Source organism: Martes martes (genome assembly GCF_963455335.1).
Source record: "Martes martes genome assembly, chromosome: 9".
Taxonomy (NCBI): Eukaryota; Metazoa; Chordata; class Mammalia; order Carnivora; family Mustelidae; genus Martes; species Martes martes.
The window spans coordinates 52,025,894-52,047,563 of record NC_137896.1 but is presented as its reverse complement, the minus strand read 5'-3'; the positions used below and the strand labels follow the sequence as shown (position 1 = coordinate 52,047,563).

Genomic DNA, 21,670 nt, shown 5'->3' with positions numbered 1-21,670 from the left:
AAGGTGTATAAAAATTACCACCCATGATTCTCTCCTAATTTTGATTAACAAAGCACATAAAACAACAATATGGTTCTCTAAAGTTGTAAAACAATCTCTAGTTTGCCATTTATGACTAACACATCTGTGATTAGTTTTCATTCAGTTCACTGTTGTGGTCTTTAGTTAAAGATGTTTGAGAAATTTGGGAGTAACTAAAGTTTAATAATGCCATACTTTAATTGCATTACTGGTGGGCTTTTTGAAACTATAGAATTTGAATACACTATATGCAACATTTCCCAAACTTAAACTTCCAGATCTTTTTAGCACTAATTTTCTGAGGGGAACAATTTGGGAAATGCTATCTTACAGTTTATGGAGCGCCATTGTAATACCTTATGAAGGTTCATATTACCCTGAGGAACACTTTCAGGGAGAGAAGATTAATGTTAGAAAAGTGAGCCACTGAAAGGTGAAATTCACATTGGTATTCAGTTCTAGAGCTGATGAACTGATTCCTTCCGGACCTTGTGTTTTCTGCCTTCATTGTAAGGTGCTCCAGAGGTTCAGTAGATTGAAAGGCAGCTGGTGGATCTCAGTTTATATAATCTTGGGGTAGAGCAAAGTAAGCCAAGTAAAAGAACCAGAAAAGGAAAAAGACATCTATTAACTACAGTTAGGAAAAATGATTATAAGATTGTAAGTATAGGGGCACCTGGGTGGCTCAGTGGGTTAAGCCTCTGCCTTCAGCCCAGGTCATGATCTCAGGGTCCTGGGATCGGGCCCCATTTCGGGCTCTCTGCTCAGCGGGGAGCCTACTTCCCCCTCTCTGCCTACTTGTGATCTCTCTCCCTCTGTCAAATAAATAAATAAAATCTTTAAAAAAAAAAGATTATAAGTATAGAGAAAAATAAAAGATACACTGTCTTATGTGCTGCAGCAAATTTGGGAGAACTAAAAATTTACACAAAAATCTTAAATCAGAGTAATAGACTTGTCTTAACTCCGGTAACAAGATATTTCCTGTTTATAAAAGAAAGTTATCCATTATAAGATTGATTAAATTTAGTATAAAAAGTAAAGAGAAAATAGGGGCGCCTGGGTGGCTCAGTGGGTTGAGCCTCTGTCTTTGGCTCGGGTCATGATCTCAGGATCCTGGGATCAAGCCCCGCATCGGACTCTCTGCTCAGCGGGGAGCCTGCTTCTCCCTCTCCCTCTGCCTGACTCTCTGCCTACTTGTGATCTTGGTCTGTCAAATAAATAAAATGAAATTATTAAAAAAAAAAAGTAAAGAGAAAATAGTTAAATGTGTTTGGTAATACTCATAATATTAAATACTTAATAACCCAAATATATATAAGATAATACTTGGTTTCCTTTGAGTAGATAGTGTAAATATGTTGTTCAAAAAGATAATAATATTTGGTGTGAATTTGACACTATAATGCTAAGCCCTTTATAGATTGTCTCTGAATATTATTATTCCCATATTAGTGGTTATTAGTTTATAGTTTATAGGTTATTAGTTTATAGTGGTATATAGTTTATAGAGTTTATAGTTTATTAGTTTATATTTAGTTTATAGGTTAGATACTTATGTCAAGGCCACACAACCAGTATTTGATAGAGTCTGGTTCAGCTCACCTCTATCCATTTCTAGATCCCACCTTCCTGATCTTATTTTGTGACTTCCTTAGAGCATGTACTCCTGAGATAAAGAAAGAAATAATAATAAACACTTACATAGCACTTCCTATGTTTTGGGTTAAGCACTTTATATGTACTAACTCATTTAATCATTATAACAAGGTTATGAGATGTCAGTAATATTGACATCTTAATTTTATAAATGAGGAAATTGAGGCATGGAGAGGTTAAGTCTGCACTTAGTCACTGTGCTACACTGATTCTCCGAAGTAAAATTTAACTGTAAGATACAATTTTTTCCCATTATGCTCACAAAAATAAAATGACTGAATATAATGCTAAAAGTCTTTATTGATAAAATGTGTATATTTTCAAATTATAATATTTCAATATGCAGTATTTCAAATTATAATATAGTAGTTCACTTATAAGATTAACATATATTTACCAAAACTGTCTTGAGAAATGTGGGTTATTTTAAGCTTTAACTTCAATTCTGTTAGTTAACATACAGTGTTATATTACTTTCAGGTGTATAATAGAGTGATTCAGCACTTCCATACTTCACCCAGTCCACATCACAACAAGTGCCCTCCTTAATCCCCATCACTTATTTCACTCTATCCCCAGCCACCTCCCCTCTGGTAACCATCACGTTGTTCTCTGTAGTTAAGAGTCAAAACAGGTACAATTTTGATTGTATTGTAGCTTACCATTTTTGACCTGCATTCTGCTTACAGGAGCCACCAAAATGTATCATAACCTTTAATAAGATTTATTGTGCTGTCTAATAATGTTAAAGGGTAAATAATTGACAGACCTGCAATTGCAATAGTGAAGGAAATAAGTTCTTGCAGTGTTGTTGGCATTATTCTAATCATTCACTTTTTTTTTTCAAATTTATTCCCCACAGTAACCTTATAAGGTAGATGGTATTGTCATTTTTACAAAAGAGCAAACTGAGGGTCAGGCATTTGTAAGGAACTCAGATCTTTTCTTGACCCTAAATAACCAGCCCTTTAACAGTATCATCATGAGGACAGTGGAATGTTATATGTCATCAACAATTTTAAGTGTGTAGATGTGTAGATCTATGTAGTAGGTACTAATATGTACATAGTAGTTTGATCTGTGTGAAGAAATGAGAACTGAAAGGTAAGAATCTTACCTGATAGTATTGTTTTAGGGACAGATTTCTTGTCTAATTAAATGTACTCTCTCTCCTTTTTAGTTGTGTGCATCAGAGCTAGTTCTGGTGTCCTGCCCGTCTCTACACTTAGCCCCCAACTTATGCAGATATATATTGCAGATACATGTCTTTGTAAATTATGTACTTATTTATACTTCAGGTCTAAAGAACTGTAGGGATTATTGCCATTCTCAGATAACAGAAACAATATAGGATTAAGAACTTCAGTTTATAGTCAGATAACTAAGGATGAATCTCACCCCCATCACTAGCTATGTGACATTGGGCAGGTCCCTTCTTTTTTGCATTTCACCACAATTTTTAATTTCATTTTTAAGGTTAAAACCAATTTTTAAGGTTAAATGAGAATTAATGTGAAGGTTTAGCAAAAAGTGTGGCGTATAGTAAGTGCTACCTGCTAGCATTATCATAAACATTATTATTTAGTATTATTTAACTTCTGAGTTGGTTTTACTTGAGATCAGAATTGAGGTCTGTTAGACTGCATTAGGTTTGTATTGCTTCATAATAAACCATCAAACACTTGTTGCTTAAAACAACAACCAGTTTTGGTATAATTGATAACTGAAATTTCTTAAAATATTCTCTTAGAAGTTAAATTGTTATTGATTTTAGAAAATCTTCACTATTAGGGAAATTAAAATAATGATATAATTTTTTTACTTCTCCCTAAAAGGTAAGGCAACATAACAATAAAATCACCAAATACTATCCCCCCCAAATTAATTAGGCACAATTTTTTAATTTCACAGATTTGCTGTATCATGTACCACTTAGTCTATTTAATCTCAGATGAAGTATTAATGAGAAGTGAAGTAATCTGTGCCAAATACAGTAGGTGGCACTGTGATAAAAACTTTTTGTTTCTGTGAATTGAGTTCAGGGTTCGCCTATACTCTTCTACTGAGTGTTTGCTAAATAAATACAGGTTTCTAAATAAGGCAGACTTGAACAGAATCTAGCAACTTTGCATAACCTAAATACACATTTATTTGCAGTGTTTTGTTTTATTTAATTACCAAAATTAAGTACGATAATGGCAGTGTTCTTTGAACTAAATTCTACCAAATGTAAGAGTAGTGAAGGAATAGATTTAGATTTCAAATAGATTTATTGGAAGGAATAGAAAGAACTGATTAAGGTGCAGATTTTAATTTCTCAAAATTCTTTCATATGTATTTTAATATATATTTATGTATTTCAGTTCTCTCCTAGGTATTGCACACAGGTTATCCTCAGCTTTTCATTCTTTTTTTTTTTAAGATTTTATTTATTTATTTGACAGAGAGAGAGAGAGAGAGAGAGAGAGATCCCAAGTAGGCAGAGAAGCAGGCTTCCCGCTGAGCAGAGATCCTGATGTGGGGCTCGATCCCAGGACCCTGACATCATGACCTGAGCCAAAGGCAGAGGCTTAACCCACTGAGCCACCCAAGTACCCCCAGCTTCTCATTCTTAGTAATTAAGCTTTTAAATCACTTCTTTAGTTTATGTAAACTAAAACAGCAAAGATGAAATGCAGCACATCAGCCAGAAGATAGTAAGTTTTAATGGGGGGTGGTTCTGTCATATTTTCAATGTATTTTAAAGTATCCTTGAGCCTTATTTAACCAGAAATCATCAGTAGAAAAATTAACTCACTAGTGTTTGAACAGCACAGTTTTTTTAAAAAATTCCTTTCAGTAGTATATTGAAAGAGTTTAGGAAACTGGAATATTCTTGTACAATTAAAAGCACAATGTAAAATTGTTGTAAGAGTACTGATTTGGGTTGTTTGGTGTATTGAAGTGTAACGATATAAGTATCTTAATATCTTGTTTGCACTGATTGTCGTTAAATTGGTGCTACTCAGTCCTGGCTTTACAGGTTTCCCAATCATCTGTGGAACGTCTTTAAGAAAGTTCCAGGCAAAGATGTGGAGAAAAGGGAGCCTTCATGCACTATTGGTGGGAATGTAAATTGGTATAGCCACTATGCAAAACAGGGTGGAGGTTCCTCCAAAAATTAAAAATAGAACTACCATATGGCAAAAAAAGAAAGAAAGGTCCAGGGTTTATTTATATATATATATATATTAAATAAATATATATGTATTTATATATGTATATGTATATATATGTATATATGTATGTATATGTATATATACACACATATATATGTGTATATATATACATATATATGTATATATGTATATGTATGTGTGTGTGTGTGTGTATATATACATACCACATTTTATTTATCCATTCATCCATCCATTCATCCGTCAATATATACTTAACAGATGCATGTTTCCATGTCTTGGCTAATAACGTAAACTATGGAAATGAAAATGGAACCACTATGGAAAACAGTATGGAGTATGGAGTTCAACAAAATTTAAAAATAAAACTATCAGATGATCCAGCAATTCCATTCAGGGTATTATCCAAAGGAACCTAAAACAATAACTCAAAAAGTTCCAGGGATTCTGATCTAGTGGGTGCCATCATAACATTGGCCTTGGCAAAACCATGCTGTGCTAATGGCAGATATATAACACACCAGAGCACATCTGGTCCTCTCGAGTTGTCTTTGAATGGCTGTTTGATCTTTATTAAGAGACAGAAATCCTCGTTTAAAACTTTGTGTAAAGTTACATTTTGAAGTAAGTAAACACTTAGCAGCAACAAAAAAAATCTCAAATGCTGGGTAAAAATGAAAACACTTTTGAAAGCATATGGTAGTTATAAAATATGAAAAAATAAACATTACTGTGGTCTTTACTATTAAACATCAACTGTTTTCTTGTAATAAAAACAGAATTTATTGTTATTTTGGTGTTAAAATATGAATGAAATTTATACCCCATCATAGTATAATTTCTCATTTCAAGCATTTGGGTGCTTTTTTTTTTTTTTTTTTAGATTTTATTTATTTATTTGACAGAGACAGCAAGAGGGGGGAGTGGGAGAGGGAGAAGCAGGCTTCCCATTGAGCAGGGAACCCCATGTGGGGCTTGATCCCAGGACTCTGGGATCATGACCTGAACCAAAGGCAGATGCTTAACAACTGAGCCACCCAGACACCCCTCAAGCATTTGAGTTCTAACAGATTGTAAATTTAGCTAGTGATCTTTGGTCATTTAATTTTTGTTTCCCTTTTAAATTTAAGTGATGGTATTTTCTTTCTTTCATTCTATTGTTTCTGATTACCAGCTACACTCCTGACTGATAATGACAGTTGATTTTATATACTGTTTTTCAGCTGACTACCTGGCTCAGGCATTTGATTCTCTCTGTGTGGACTTGAAGACAGATGAAGGAAAAGTCTTGTTTTTGGAATATCAAGCTGTTCCAGTAATACTAAATCATCTACGAATATCCAGCAAAGGACTACTTTCTAATGTCATTGATAGTTTGCTTCAGATGACAGTGGAATCTAGTAAGTTTTAAAGTTTTTAGATACACAAAGAAATGACAGTCAATGATTTTGTGTTCTGAATATATAACTATGTATCAGATATATTGTATTTTATAATAGAAATGGTTAAGGAGTATTTTTGACAGTTGTGTAATTGTTATTAATAACATCTCTAAAAGTTATATGTCTAAATTTCCATTAACATTGCACAATTTCCAGTACTCATCTCATCTCATCTCAGTTATGTGCATATACTCTGCATTGTTTGTTATTCATGTTTTCAAACTTCCTTGTCTGTTCTTCCCTGTCTCATCATTCTGACAGATCTAATCCTGTATTCCCTGCTTACTTAGAAGGAGATGTTCAGGTGTGTCCCCATAAAGGGAGAATATGACAAAGCCATATTCCTGTTTCTTCTTCAACCTTACTGTTTTGTTGGAGGGTTGGCGGGGGTGGGAGGAGCACTCAGGTGTATATGTGGCTCCTTTTTTTCATGCATATTTGTTACATTTTGTAGTATGTGGCTTTATTTTTTCTTTTTGGTTTTTATATTGCTGTAATAAGTTCTTTTAACTTACTATTGATGGTTCCTAATTTAGCCCAGATATGTATGGGGATGTTGAACATAAATATTTTCATTTGCTTTGGTTGGTATTGCTCTTTGAACCTTAAGTAACCCCTTGACTTGTAACAAGCAACCATTTTGCCTCAGTAATTCTTTTTCGCTTGTAACTTTTCCTCTTCCCTATTCCGCCTTCCTTCTACAGCACTTCTAAAGTGAAATGTTTATGCCTTCCAGAAGGTGGAAACTAAAATTGGAAAGTCATTGCTCATTGTGTTAGTAAGCAGTCCGTGGTACTTGGTGCTTGTGGGTGAATCCCTAACAGCTGGGTGTAAAGCATAGTTCTGCTTCTTACTAGGTACCTTCAGCATATGGCTTCACATTTTTAATTCATTTTATATACTTTCTCGTTTTTCTTTTACAACATCCCTATGAGGGATGAAAAACTGAGGCCTACAAAAGTCAGGTAACTTGTCCATGGCTTCCATAGTTAGGTGGAAGTAGGACTTAGATTTGAAAAAAATGTTTCTGATTCTAGGTGTAACAAGATACATTCTACCATTGCACTGTGATTAGGTTTTTTTTTTTTTTTTCACATTTATTTATTTATTTATTTATTCTGTGATTAGGTTTTCTAGAGGCTTTTTTCCTGCCCCCAAATGTCAAATTTTCTCTGACATATTTTATTAATATTTTTAACCATTTGCAAATGCTAAGATATTACACTTATAGTTGGGGATATAGCTACCTAGTTAAATAATCTTGGGGTTTTATATCTTAACTTACTAATATATGCTATAGAGCAAAAAAGTGAAAAATTAGAAAACTGAGACACAGACACCCAAGATTACTTGTTTAAAGTGGGTAGACTTACAATTAAGTTTCATAGGATTTTTCTTTCTTTTTAAATTTTTTTTATTATTTTTTAAAGATTTTATTTATTTATTTGTCAGAGAGAGAGAGTGCACACACAAGCAGGGTGAGTGTCAAGCAGAGGGAGATGCTGGCTCCCTCCTGAGCAAGGAGCCTGATTCAGGACTTGACCCCAGGACACTGGGATCATGACCTGAGCCAAAGACAAATGCTTAACCAACTGAGCCACCCAGGTGCTCCTCTTTCTTTCTTTTTAAAGATTTATCTATTTATTAGAGAGAGAGAGAGAGAGAGAGAGAGAGGGGTGGGGGAGGGAGAAAGAGAATCTCAAGCAGACTCCCTTGCTTAGTATGGAGCCCCACATGGGCCCGACATAGGGCTCAGTCTCACAACCCTGAGATCATGACCTGAGTGGAAATCAGGAGTTGGACACTTAACTGACTGAAACACCCAGGATTTTTCTCAATGAGGAAAACAAAAATTTTACCAGATGCAAATGTCTATTCATTAGAAACAAATCTGTCTGAATATTTCTGACAGAGGTGAAATCTTGTAGCCAAAGGAAAACTAAATATAATTTTATGAAATAGTGTACCTACTTGGGTGAAATGACTTTGTGGCACCATAACATTCACATATGGGGAAATAGTAGTAAAGTCAGCAGATGTTCAGTTCATTCACATGTGTTTACCTTGTTCAGATTATGCTCAAATCCAAGGTTATCTTTTCTTGTTCAAATTGAATAAATAAAGCAATTTCTAATGTGGATTCCTAGAAAGCCATATCATTTTTAGTGATGGAAAACTTTTGGGAGATTAGAAATGGGTGGATCTTTCATAATTTCTGACTGAAGTATATTTATTTGCTTGATATATTTTTCTTTTTCTTTTTCTTTTTTTTTTTAAAGAGTTTATTTATTTGACAGGCAGGTCACAACTAGGCAAAGAGTCAGGCAGAGAGAGAGAAGGAAGCAGGCTTTCTGCTGAGCAGAAAGCCCAATGCAGGGCTCCATCCCAGGACCCTGAGATCATGACCTGAGCCGAAGGCAGAGGCTTAACCCACTGAGCCACCCAGGCACCCATATTTTTCTATTTTTAATATAAACCCAGTACCTAATGGGTTTATATTAACCAAAGAAATGTGTTGAAGGGGTTAAACGAATAATAGATTAAAATGCAGCAAATACTTATCTAGCTGTTTTATGCTCTGTTTTTTCTAGGTTTGAGATGAGAAACTCATTTCACCATTTTTATAATTTACACATGCCTTTTTTTTTTTTTTTTTTCTTAAGTTCAGAGGAAAAAGTTGTGGGAAGAGAAGTCTTGATAGAATGGATTTGCAGGAGTGCCTGGGTGGCTCAGTGTGTTGAGCTCTGCTTTTGGCTCAGGTCATGATCTCAGGGTCCTGGGATCAAGCCTGCATCGGGTTCCCTGCCCAGCATGAAGCCTGCCTCTCCCTCTCCCACTCCCCCTGCTTGTGTTCGCTCTCTCTTTGTGTCTCTCTCTGTCAAATAAATAAACAAATCTTTTTTTTTTTTTTAAGATTTTATATATTTATTTGACAGAAATCACAGGTAGACAGAGAGGCGGGCAGGGGAGGGCAGGAAGCAGGCTCCCCACTGAGCAGACAGCCTGATGCGGGGCTCGATCCCAGGACCCTGAGATCATGACCTGAGTTGAAGGCAGAGGCTTAACCCACTGAGCTACCAGGTGCCCCTAAGTAAACAAAATCTTAAAAAAAAGTAAGAATGGATTTGCAGATGGTTTATGTCACACAATTAATGGGTCTTGGTGGCCAGCTATGCAGGAAGTGACATGTTTCAAGCATTGTGTTTGCAGTGTTTTGCTGAGCCTTGGGGCTTCCTCCAATGTCCATTTAGGGCTTTGGAGCAAGAGGCTAGAGGAAGGCATCAGTGGGCCAGGCTCTTGCCCGTGAGTACTCAAAGTGCTTACTGGTCTCTAACACAAGTCAGTACAGAAACAGTGTTTAAAACTTGTGTAGTAGTTGTCAAATTACTAATTTTATCAAGTTCAACAATAATTTTAAAAATTTGGACTTATATGTTTTATTTCATTTCTAGTGTTTTTTTAATGGCATTGTAAAACAAATTCTGAAAAGTTTATTTGAGCAAACAGTGATTCCAGAGGGATAGCACCAAATCTGAAAATAGGTAGGGGTGCTCTGCAGGTGGTGCTAGGGCAGAGGTTTTTATAGAAAAGATAGGGATGCAGAGCAAAGAAATTATTTAATTGGCTATAACACAAATGGTTGCCTTGTTGGGGAAAATATAGTTATTTGGCTGTTATGATAGTTTTACTTGAGGTTCATGTTCTACAATTCGAAGAAATCTGGTTGGCATTGATGATTAGTTTTTCTTGAATTTTGTTTTCTTAGATTCAAGTGCACTGACTGCTTTAGAATTTGATTTGTTTATGTAGAGTACCCTGCTGAAGGCATGAGAGCCCCGCAGTCTCTTTGTTGAACTCTTTTAGACAGTATTTTGTTAAAGTCTTGCATTCTCTGTGCTGGATTGGAAATCGCAGACCAGTTCTTACTCATAGTAGTTTGAGGAGCAATACGATACTCCATCTCCACTGGATATTTCATGTTAAGCTCTTACAGAGTAGTGGTTTTTCTCTTGTCCCGCTTGTGCTCTTCCCCCAGATTCATCTTTTCAGATATGAGAAATGTTTTTAGCTGCATAGGTATTTACTGTTTTTTGAAAGCTGCTAAAATGTATTTCTTTATGATCTAGGTATATTTTACTTTAAAATGCATTTCTTCGAGTGTAAACTAAGATCTATACGTTGATTTACCTCAATGTATATATCATGAGCACATTTTTTTTTTATATTGAGGGCTTCTGATAATACCTCTTTTGGGTATGAGTATATATCATATAATAACTTAGTAGTGTTGATTTTAGAAAATTATTTTGTGGTTTCTTTTTCTTTTTCCTGTCAGTGGTTAAAAGCTATTACTCACTTATCTGGGTTTAGCTGTGTAAGAAATTGAGTCTTATTTTATTTTTCAAAGAGTACTTTCCTTTTCTTGTCAGACTTAGTTTAAATAGGAGGACTTAAGTTTGTGTTTGTATTATTTAGTTCATTCTGTTCTGCGGCCTAAAAACTGCCCGTCTCAGGTAATATGCTACCATTTAACACTTGAATGACAATAATGTATTTGAGCACATTTTGCAGGCACTTTTTATTTTTATTATAAAAATAGAAATTTGGAAGGCTGCAAACTGGAAGAAAAGTCTTACTATCCAAAGATATGTACATTTACTTCATATGTACATTATTTTCTCTCTTTTATCCATGAATAATTTTCATGATGTTGGGTATTTCTTTACTTTTTCTTTGTTTAACATGGTTAGATTCTAGTGTACATTTAGTTGTATCAGTCTATGTTTATCTGTCTAAAATATCAAAATACAAGAAAATATTAGAGTATTTTGCAAAGAAATATACTTGAGTACTGTTTAAATTATGAATATGGGTAAAATGTATTATATATTATAATACAGTTAAATATAGCAAAGAATTATCAAATACTTTATGCTACATGCATTAAATATGTTCTGTGGATCTTAAAGTTATTTGTGAACTTACTTGTATTTCTTAGTTTGGTGCTCTTTTTCATTGGCAATTGATTTTTCTTGATTTGAGCAATATCACTTCTTCCCTTCTTGCTGTTTAATTTATTCTCTCATTCTATTAGGTTTTTATTATTAAGGAGATTAAAGCAAGGGTAATTTCAATGAAATGACAAATGCAATTTATTTTCAACAGTGTACCAACTTAGTATATACACACCCATGTTTCTTTTCTAGTCATGAATCCTACATATGTATAACCTGATTTCTCAGTTAAAAGCTTTCAAATGAAAGAATGTTCTGTAGGGAAACACAATGGGAAGATTTATTTTTAGTAATTGAAGCATATATAATAATATTTTTTAAGTATAAGAAGTTGACACCCCTCTTAATTCTACCACCTTAATAAGACATAGTTTGCATATTGCCTGATAACATATATTTTTTACATAGTTGCAATCATAATATGCATACTTTGTTGTATAAGAAATGTATATTCATTATAGAAAAATTAGAAAATACAACTTTATTTCATTCAACAAATATCTGTCTATAAATGATACACTTACCCTGGCACTCAGTGAGACACTAGGAGTATAGCAGAGTGTAAGATAATTAGGTCCCCTGTCAACATGAAGCTATGGTCTAGTTGACTTTTGTCAAATTATTGGTGTAGTGAGGATGATAATAATACCAATATCATAGAATTATAAGAGTGGTAAGAGAGTTAGCCATGCAGAGGTCTGGAAGACTGTTGTAGGGAGCAGGACCCGCTAGAGCAAAGGTGTTAGGGCAGGTATTAATTGTTACATATGGTATTTTCAAGACACACCAGGGAAGCCAGTGTAGCTGAAGCAGAGTGAGTGGGCAAAGTAGTAGAAGAATCAGAAAGTGGGGCCTGGCACTCACTCAGAAGAGCCTTGCTGCCCAACAGTAAGACATGGGGACTTCTAGTCACTAAAATTCCTTGAGCTTTCCCTTTCTGTTCTGCTTTGTTGAATGTCGTATTATGAGCTTTTTTTTTTTTTCATATTTCTGCATAGCCCTTATTTTTAGTTGCTTAATACTTAATATTTCATATATGCGTATATATGTTTATGTAATATTTATTATTGTTACCATTTATTGAGACATTTCTTGTAGGAAGTGTGTATGAAACTTGATAAGAAAATCAATTCATTGGCCTTCCATCCCAGCATAAAAGAGCTTTCAAGTAGTTTGTGGTTAGCCCTTTGAGGATATGGGGCATAGGGTACTAACCTAGCAATCCTTTGTATTACCTCTTGAAATCTACTTGAGTCATTTGATATGCACATGTAACTGTGCATTTGATAGTGGTCTCTGAATGCTGTCAGATTTATGGCATATTTTAAGTTGCATAATTGTTTTAATGATGCTTTCATTCCCTCATCTGATACTGTAACAGAGTCTTTTTTGTGATATAACCCGGGCTTTTCTAGTGTAACACAAGATGATATGAACCCGTTTTTGGTCAAGTTTTAGGTTTGTGTTATATAGCCTGTCTTGAAGAAACATGCTTCAATATTTTTTTTTTTTTTTTTTTTTTTTTTTTTAAGATTTTATTTACTTATTTGACAGACAGAGATCACAAGCAGGCAGAGAGGCAGGCAGAGAGAGAGAGGAAGGGAAGCAGGCTCCGTGCTGAGCAGGGAGCCCGATGCGGGGCTCGATCCCAGGACCCTGAGATCATGACCTGAGCCGAAGGCAGAGGCTTTAACCCACTGAGCCACCCAGGTGCCCCTGCTTCAATATTTTTTAACAACAAAACAAACCATGGTGTATGTTAGAGAGTAAAACCTCACCTGCCAGTTAATGTGATAGAGAAAGCTGAGGAATCAAATAATTAAATGTATAGATAATGAATATACTATTTTTATTTTTTTAAATAAGAGTTCTCTGAATATTTAACATAAGGAAGGAATTTTTTAAATTGGGTATATTTTTTAAAAGATAACACATTCACATAGCTAATCATTTCAAAGGTACAAAAGTGAAAAAAGTAAAAAAAAGTCTTCTTTCAGTCACTCTTTTCCCTTCCCTGGAGAAAGCAGTTTCACTAGTTTTTTCCCATGTTCTTTTGTAGGTGTGCTATGTCTCTATACACACACACATTCTTATTTTTTCATTTTTATCATAAGATTGTTAGACTGGGGGCGCCTGGGTGGCTCAGTTGTTAAGCATCTGCCTTTGGCTCAGGTCATGATCCCAGGGTTCTGGGATCGAGCCCCACATCGGGTTCCCTGCTCCACGAGGAGCCTGCTTCCTCCCTCTCCCACTGCTTGTGTTCCCTCTCTCGCTGTGTTTCTCTGTCAAATAAATTAATAAAATCTTTGAAAAAAAAAAGATTGTTAGCCTGCTATGTTATGAAAAATAGATCTTAGAGATCTTATATTAGTACCTAAAGAGTTTTTTAAAAAATTTACTCATTTAAGATGACTGTTGATGGATATGTTAACCTTAAACAATAAAACTGCCAGGTATTCAACCAGCAAAACTGGGTTTATTCAGTATAGCAGAGAATTACGATACAGGACAAGCAAGCTACAGCAAAACCAGAGAACAAAGGAGAGGAATGCTCTTTCATACAAAAGTGGTGGTGGTGGTTGGGGGGTTGGGAGGGTAGATGGGTGGGAGGGCTGTTATAAACAGAAAGCCCATTGGAGTAAACTGGGAGTTGGAAGTATAGTGACTTTGCATTGGCAGGGTTGTGGCCATTTCTCATTGGCTGGACTTTTGCTGTGGAAGGAGGAAAACTTTCTTCCTCCAGCTGGCTTAGTAAAGTAGTATCCGTGTGCAAGGTGCATCACTTCCTGTTGGGTCTGCAATTGACCACAAGTGGTAGGCCATGAGCATCCCCTCCTGCTGGCCTTCTGACACCATTTTTTTTTTTAAGATTTATTTATCCAATTATTTTATTTTATTTTTAAATTTTTATTTTATTTAAATTCAGTTAATTAACATATAGTGTATTATTAGTTTCAGAGGTAGAGTTCAGTGATTCATCAGTTGTATATAACACCCAGTGCTCATTACATTCATCCCTTCCTTAATACCTATTTATTTTAGAGAGAGAGAATTGAGGAGAGAGAGAGAACAGAGAGAGGGGGAGAGGGAGAGGAAGAAGGAGAGAAGCAGACTCCCTGCTGAGCTTGGAGCCCTACTTGGGGCCTGATCCCACCACCCTGTGATCACAACCCTAGCCAAAATCAAGAATTGGATACTCAACCAACTGAGCCATCCAGGCTCTCCTTCTTCTGACTTCATTCTAAATGAGATTTCCTTTTGTTAATTTTCGCAGACATTTGGGTTGTTTCTAGTCTTTTGCTAAGGCAAACAATGCTTCTGTATACAAACTAACTTTCAGAAAAGCAAATTTGCAAATGTGGGAGCTTATTTGGTAGAATAGATACCTATAAGGAAGAATAGATACCTAGAAAGTAGAATTGTTGGATCAAAAGAAAATTTCTCAGATTGTGAGAATTACATGGAGAAAAAAGTAGGTAAATTAACAAAAGGTAAAGAACACAGAGTCAAAGATATACAAAATAAATCCTTTACCTTGTTTATGTGTTACAAAATTGTTTTTTCTGATAACTCATAGTTCAGAGACTCAGGAATTGAGTCTACTATAGACAGGTATGGTGATATGGGTAATTCAGGCAGCTCTTATGTCCCATACCCATTTCTGTATGTGACTACATCCTCCCTTTCACACTGCTCTTTGCTCCTCTTTTCCCCATTCCTAAATCCATTTACCTGGTACTCAGTATACGGTATATTGAACAGGTAATGCTACCCAGCTAAGACAGTAGCACTGCTGACATGGAAACTTTGGCTATCTAAGCTTCTTGCTGGTTTTTGCACAGCAGTCCAAGTACAGAAGGTGGTTCAGAGGCTTCCAGATATAATGTTTGGAGGTTGAAGACTGCCTGTGTAGACATCTTATTTGAAGTTTAATCGTGGACAGATGAGAAGCATATTTTATTTTTTAAAGCATTTTCAAAACGCCATTTACATATCAGTTTTAGTTTTTATTCATTTTCTTTGAAATAGTTTTTTTAAAATTGTGGTAAAATACATACAACAAAATTTACCATGATAGCCAGTTTTTTAAGTGCACAGTTTATAGTGTTAAGTACAGTCACATTGTACTTAAGTACAGTCACATCTCCATCTATTTTCAGAATTGTTTCATCTTCCTCTACTGATAACCTTTACCAGTTAAGCACTAACTCCCCATTTCCTCCTCCCCCTAGCTCTGGTCACCCACCATTTTACTTTCTGTCTGTATGAACTTGACTATTGCAGGTACCTCATGTAAGTAGAGTCATACAGTATTCCTCTCTTTGTGATTGACTTAATTTCACTTAAGCTTCATGTCCCCTTTGTGAGAATTTTCTTCCTTTTTAAAGGCTGAATTTTATTCCATTGTATGGTTACACTACATTTTGTTTATCAGCTTATCCATTGATGGTTCCACTTTTGGCGATTGTGAATAATGCTGCCATGAACATGGGTGTACCAAATATCTGTTTGAGCCCTTTATAAAATTTTTTTGGGGGTATCTTTAAAATAGTTTTTAGTCATCAAATGTGTTTCATCAGAGTGAACAACAGTGTTTGAAATTGTACTGAGATTAAGACAATACTTTAAGAAAAAAAAATCAAAACTTTGGTTTAGATTATCCCCAAAACAGATTCAGTACCAAAGCAATATACAGGCTGTTTTCAACATCTGAATTTGTTACAGTTTAAAATAATTGTTTACAAGCCTAACTTAAACCCAGAGAACATGATTTTATAGAAACTATAGTTTAGTTGCTTGAGGAGTCCAAAATGGTACTAGTAGCACCCCTTGTATCCTTGTCTGTCACTCCTCAGAGACCTGTTTATATCACCTTGATATTTGAATCTGCTGATCATTGAGGAAAGGGTGATTAGTTCCTGGATATGTGAAACAGAAATAGCCATTTCAGTGTTTGTGCTAGTTGTTAGGAAATCAAAGTTGGAGATTGCCTTTGTATCTTTTAAGACAAATTATTAAGAAAGGAGGGAGGTTAGTCTTATTTTGAATCTTGATTAATCATGTCAGGTTTTCTCTTCTTTTATAGATTTTGGCTAAGCCTTCTGTGTTCTCTAGTTGGAATAAATTCTTGTGTGTTTTTGCTTTTTTCTTGTACTCTTATGATTCTCACTACTATAACCAAGGCCAAACCTTCATATCTTATGTGTATTTTTGCAGTAGTCTTTACTGGTTTCCTTGCTTCCCTTCTTGCCACTCTTCCTACTATATTCTCAGTGCCTCCACCGAAGTGTGCCTCATTCGCTTGCCCAGAACTCCCCAAGTGGTTTCCTGTCGCAGAGTGAAAGGTGGTATTTTTTAAATGCCCCACAAGGCCCTATAAGGTCTGGCCTCTGGCTTCCTTTTTCAGTTCACATCTTAGCATTTTCACCAAATGTCAGACTTGATCCCGCCTCATGGTCTTTGCACTTTATCCTTCCACCCATAATACTTTTCTCCCAGATAGTGGCAAGACTTGCTCCCTCCATTCCTTTGGGTCCCTGCTCCAATATCACATCCTTAGAGAGTCCTTCTTCGTCCATCCTGTGTAACTGAGCTCCATTGACTCTCCTTATCACCCTTACTCTGCTTATTTTATTCTCTAATGCTTACCTGATGCATTTTTATGTATACACACACATTGATCTCTGATTCATTTGCAGTTTATCATGGTGAAAGATATGAGGTTATGGATTAAACTGTTTTTCTAGATGGCTACCTATCCTTTATTCCATAAACTATCTTTCTCCCTTTGTTTAGAAATTCTTTTTTTAGGGGTATTTGAAGTTTTTCTCTATTCTCTTATTGATTGTAATGGTTTTTCATTTCTTTTTCTTGGGGTTTCCAGATATATTTCCAGTCATATTATCTGTAAATATTATATCTTCCTTAACAATCTTTATAATTTTATTTTGCCTTGTCTCATTAAATTTGGGTGTCACCTTTAGTACAATGCTAAATAATAGCAATGATAGTAAACATTTTCATCTAGTCCTCATTTTAATGAATGCTTCTCGCGTTCTTTCATTAAACAAAATGTTGCTGGCTTGTGTTGAGTTACATATGTCTTATCATTTTAAGAAAATATTCATCATTCCATACAGTTATGTTTAAAGGTGGATGTTAAATTTTGTCAATGAACTTTTTGTATCTGTGGACCAAAAAAAGGATCGTGTGATTAATATAGGTAATAAAAATGATAATCTTTAGATTATTAAAATAAACTACATTTGGTCATGGAATTTTTTAAATTTAAATACAATTAGCCAACATTTAGTACAACATTAGTTTCAGATGTAATATTTAATAATTTATCAGTTGCATATAACATCCAGTGCTCATCACGTCACATGCCTTTCCTTAGTGACCATCACCCAATTACCCCATTCCCTCTACCCACCTCCCCTCCAGCAGCCCTCAGTTTGTTTCTTATAGTTAAGAGTCTCTCATAGTTTTTCTCCCTGACTGATGACTTCCCATTCAGTTTTCCCTCCCTTCCCTTATGAGCCTTTGTGCTGTTTCTTATATTGCACATATGAGTGAAACCATATGATAATTGTCTTTCTCAGATTATTTTGCTTAGTATACCACCCTCCAGTTCCATCCACGTCAATGTAAATAGTTAGTATTCATCCTTTCTGATGACTGAGTAATATTCCATTGTGTGTGTGTGTGTGTGTGGGTGTGTGTGTGTGTATATATATATATATATATATATATATCTACATCTTCTTTATCCTTTCATCTGTCAGTGGTGTTGATCTATTTTTATTGACTTGGGGGGAGGGGGTTGTACCTACCTTTTTTATTTAAATGTGTTTCCTTCCCCAGATTAGGGAAATTCTCAGCTATGATTTGCACAAATTTACCTTCTGTCCCTCTCTCTCTTTCTTCTTCCTCAGGGGCCTCAGTAATTCTAATATTGTTTTGCTTTATAGTATTGCTGATATCTCAAAGCCTCCCCTCAAGGTCCATTAGTTGTTTATTTGTCTTTTCCTTAGCTTCCTTCTTTTCCATCAAGTTGTCTTCTGTGTTACTTACTTTCTCTTCTGCCTCACTTTCCCAATCTGTTAGAGCGTCCAATTTAAACTGCATCTCAGTTAAAGCATTTTTAATTTCAGCCTGATTAGATTTTATTTCTGCACTGAGATTCTCTAGTGTCTTTTATGCTTTTTCTCAAGCCCAGCTAGTAACTTTTTAGTCATTATCCTGAATTCTAGCTCTGACATTTTATTTACATCCACATTGATTACATCTATGGCAGAGAGTATTACCTATGGTTCTTTCTTGTGGTGTGAATTCCCCTTTCTAGTCATTTTGCCCAGAGAAGAATGGATGAACGAGAGAAGAAAATAAAAAATAACTATGGCCCAAGCGAAATACACAGTAGACAAATCCAAAGAGGTCAGAAAGTAAAAAAGAAAAGAGAAAAAAAAAAAGGGTGGAGGAGAGAGATTGTAGTCTCCCAGGTGGACAAAACAGGGTGATGACTTGGTCTTGGGGGTATTTTGGTCTGCTTTTAGAAGACACTGAATCCAATATTGTAAAGAAAGTAAAACTTAAATATATACAAAAGATGAATACAGTGAAGGAAGCCAGAAATGGAGAATGTATCTAAATATGTAAATGTAAGAAATGAAAGTTAGAAAAAGACTTAAAAACAGAGAATTGATAAAATAAGAAACTAGTTGAAAAGGAAAAAAGAAAAGGAAAATTTTAAATAAAGATAAATGAATCATGAGAAAAAACCCTCGAATTCTTTATACAATTTTCCCCTAGTGCTCCATAAACTTGGTGTTCACCTGTTGTTCCAGCTGGTCTTCTGGGGGCAGGGCCCACTGCGCTGATTCTCAGGTGTCTTTGCCTGAGTGGAGTTAGTTGCACCACCCCTTGCCAGGTGGCTGGTCTCGGTGTAAGCTGCTACTGGTTGCTCTGTGTGTCCTTTGCTCCCTGGAGGCTTTCTTTGCCTCCATAGAGGATGAAAATAAAAATGACCAAGCCTCATCTCCAGCCCCAGACCTGAAAGAGCATTGTCCCCTTTCTTCAGTAAATCCTCAGGGATAAGCAGTCTTCACTTTTGTGTGTGCCAAACTCTGCAGGCTGTTGTGGTGCATGCCCACACCGATCCTCCCAGGAGAAGGCAGAGGGTCCCTGTGTTTTTGCCCTTTGCAGCCCCCTCCGCCCCCCTCTCCCCACAGAAAGCTGCCCCTGGATTGTGCCATGGTTCAAGGTTTATGGCTAGCTGAGCTGAGAGCCCACTTCCAGGCTTGCTGACCATAACTGATTTCCCTGCTCCAGTGCTTGGGAGCTCTGCCTGCTCAGGCATCCCCTTTCTTTGACCCCAGGGATCCTGAGACTACACTGTTCCACCTAGGATTCTGCCCTGCTTCGCCATCTGAGCACCTTTCAGTCAGGGGCATCTCTCAGTAGAGCAGACTTCTGAAGGTTCTGATTTTGTGCTCTGGGCTTTAATCACTTTCTGGTAGTCAGCTTTTGGAGGCTCTCCCCTCCTGCTGTTTATCTTCGCATATATCCCCTTAGATTCACTTCTCCACACCTCCTACCTTGCAAAATATGGTTGCTTTTCTATTTGTAGAATTTCAACAATTCTTTTCTTACATCTCAGGTTGAATTCATAGGTATTTAGAATGATTTGATAATTATCTAGCTAAATTCAAGGGACCGTATGAAATGAGGTCTCCTATTCTTCTGCCATCTTGCCTCCTCTCTGGGGATGTTTTTCATAGAATGTATTGCTGATTTTGTTTGTTTGCATCACAAAGGAAAATAATAAACCAGTCTCACTTATGATTACCCATTCAAATCGTAGACTGAGTATTAGCATTTACATTTATTGTAACAACTAAAATATTCAGTTTTCTTCCTTTCCATTTTACTTTGTGTGTGCCATTAACTTAACATCTTTCTTCTTGTTTCTGCTTTCCTCTGGGATGTGGACATGTTGCTTTTTGTATCACTTTTCTGTGGCTGCTGTAACAAATTACCAGAAAGCTGGTGCTTCAAACAATAGACATTTGTTCTCTTATAGTTCTGGAAGCCAGAAGTCTGACATCAGTTTCATAGCCAGAATCAAGGCACTAACAGGGCCACCCTTCTTCCAGAGCCTCTAGGGGACCATCTGTCCCTTGCCTCCTCCATCTTCTGATAGCTACTGGCATTCCTTGGCTTGTGGCTATATTACTCTAATCTCCGCCTCTTAGGTCATTTTGAAAATGTAGATTTTATTATTATTCAAGTATGGTGAGGCCAACAGATCAGGAGGTAACCATCATTTAAAAATCCTTTATTCAGGGGAACCCTCTTACACTGTTGGTGGGAATGCAAGTTGGTGCAGCCCCTTTGGAAAACAGTGTGGAGATTCCTTAAGAGGTTAAAAATAGAGCTTCCCTGTGACCTTGCAATTGCACTATTGGGTATTTACCCCACAGATACAGATGTAGTGAAAAGAAGGGCAATCTGTACCCCAATGTTCATAGTAGCAATGGCCACAGTTGCCAAACTGTGGAAAGAACCAAGATGCCCTTAAATGGACGAACGGATAAAGAAGATATGGTCCATATATACTATGGAGTATTATGCCTCCATCAGAAAGGATGAATACCCAACTTTTGTATCGAAATGGACGGGACTGGAAGAGATTATGCTGAGTGAAATAAATCAAGCAGAGAGAGTCAGTTATCATATGGTTTTGCTTACTTGCGGAGCATAAGGAATAACACAGAGGACATGGGGAGATGGAGAGGAGAAGGGAGTTGGGGGAAATTGGAGGAGGAGACGAACCATGAGAGACTGTGGACTCTGAGAAACAAACTGAGGGTTTTGGAAAGGATGAGGTGGGGGGTGGGAAGTTGGGTGAGCCTGGTGGTGGGTATTATAGAGGGCAGGTATTGCATGGAGCACTGGGTGTGATGCATAAACAATGAATTCTGGAACACTGATAAGAAATTTTTAAAAAATCCTTTATTCTTACAGTTTATAACTGCAGGGGGGCATTCCATGCTGCAGGGCCACATAGGGGGAAGCACCAGGGTCAATCAGCAGGGGAACTGAGAGCAGGAACCTTTCTTGTGGTTTCACTGGGAAGGTGTGGGAAAGGCAGAATAAACTGACTAATTTGAAACATTTCAGTGGGTATTAAGGCACAAGGGCGGGTACCTGACCTGGGAGTGATTTCCTCCGCTGTCTGAAATCTCCCTCTGCTTCTTTTTTATAAGGACACTTGTGATTGTGTTTAGGCCCACCTGGATGATCCACGATAATCTCTCCATCTCAAGATTCTTTAGTGACATCTGCAAAGTGT

At 36.3% G+C, this 21,670-nt stretch overlaps 1 protein-coding gene across 1 annotated transcript in view; it reads left to right on the top strand.

Annotated features, from left to right (window-relative positions):
* Positions 1–21,670, top strand: part of CCDC138 (coiled-coil domain containing 138) — a 148,344-nt gene that overhangs the window by 92,544 nt on the left and 34,130 nt on the right. Inside the window, exon 13 of the mRNA XM_080814221.1 lies at positions 6,080–6,256. Within this exon, the coding sequence (XP_080670347.1) occupies positions 6,080–6,256 (177 nt within the window). The remainder of the gene's footprint in view (positions 1–6,079; positions 6,257–21,670) is intronic.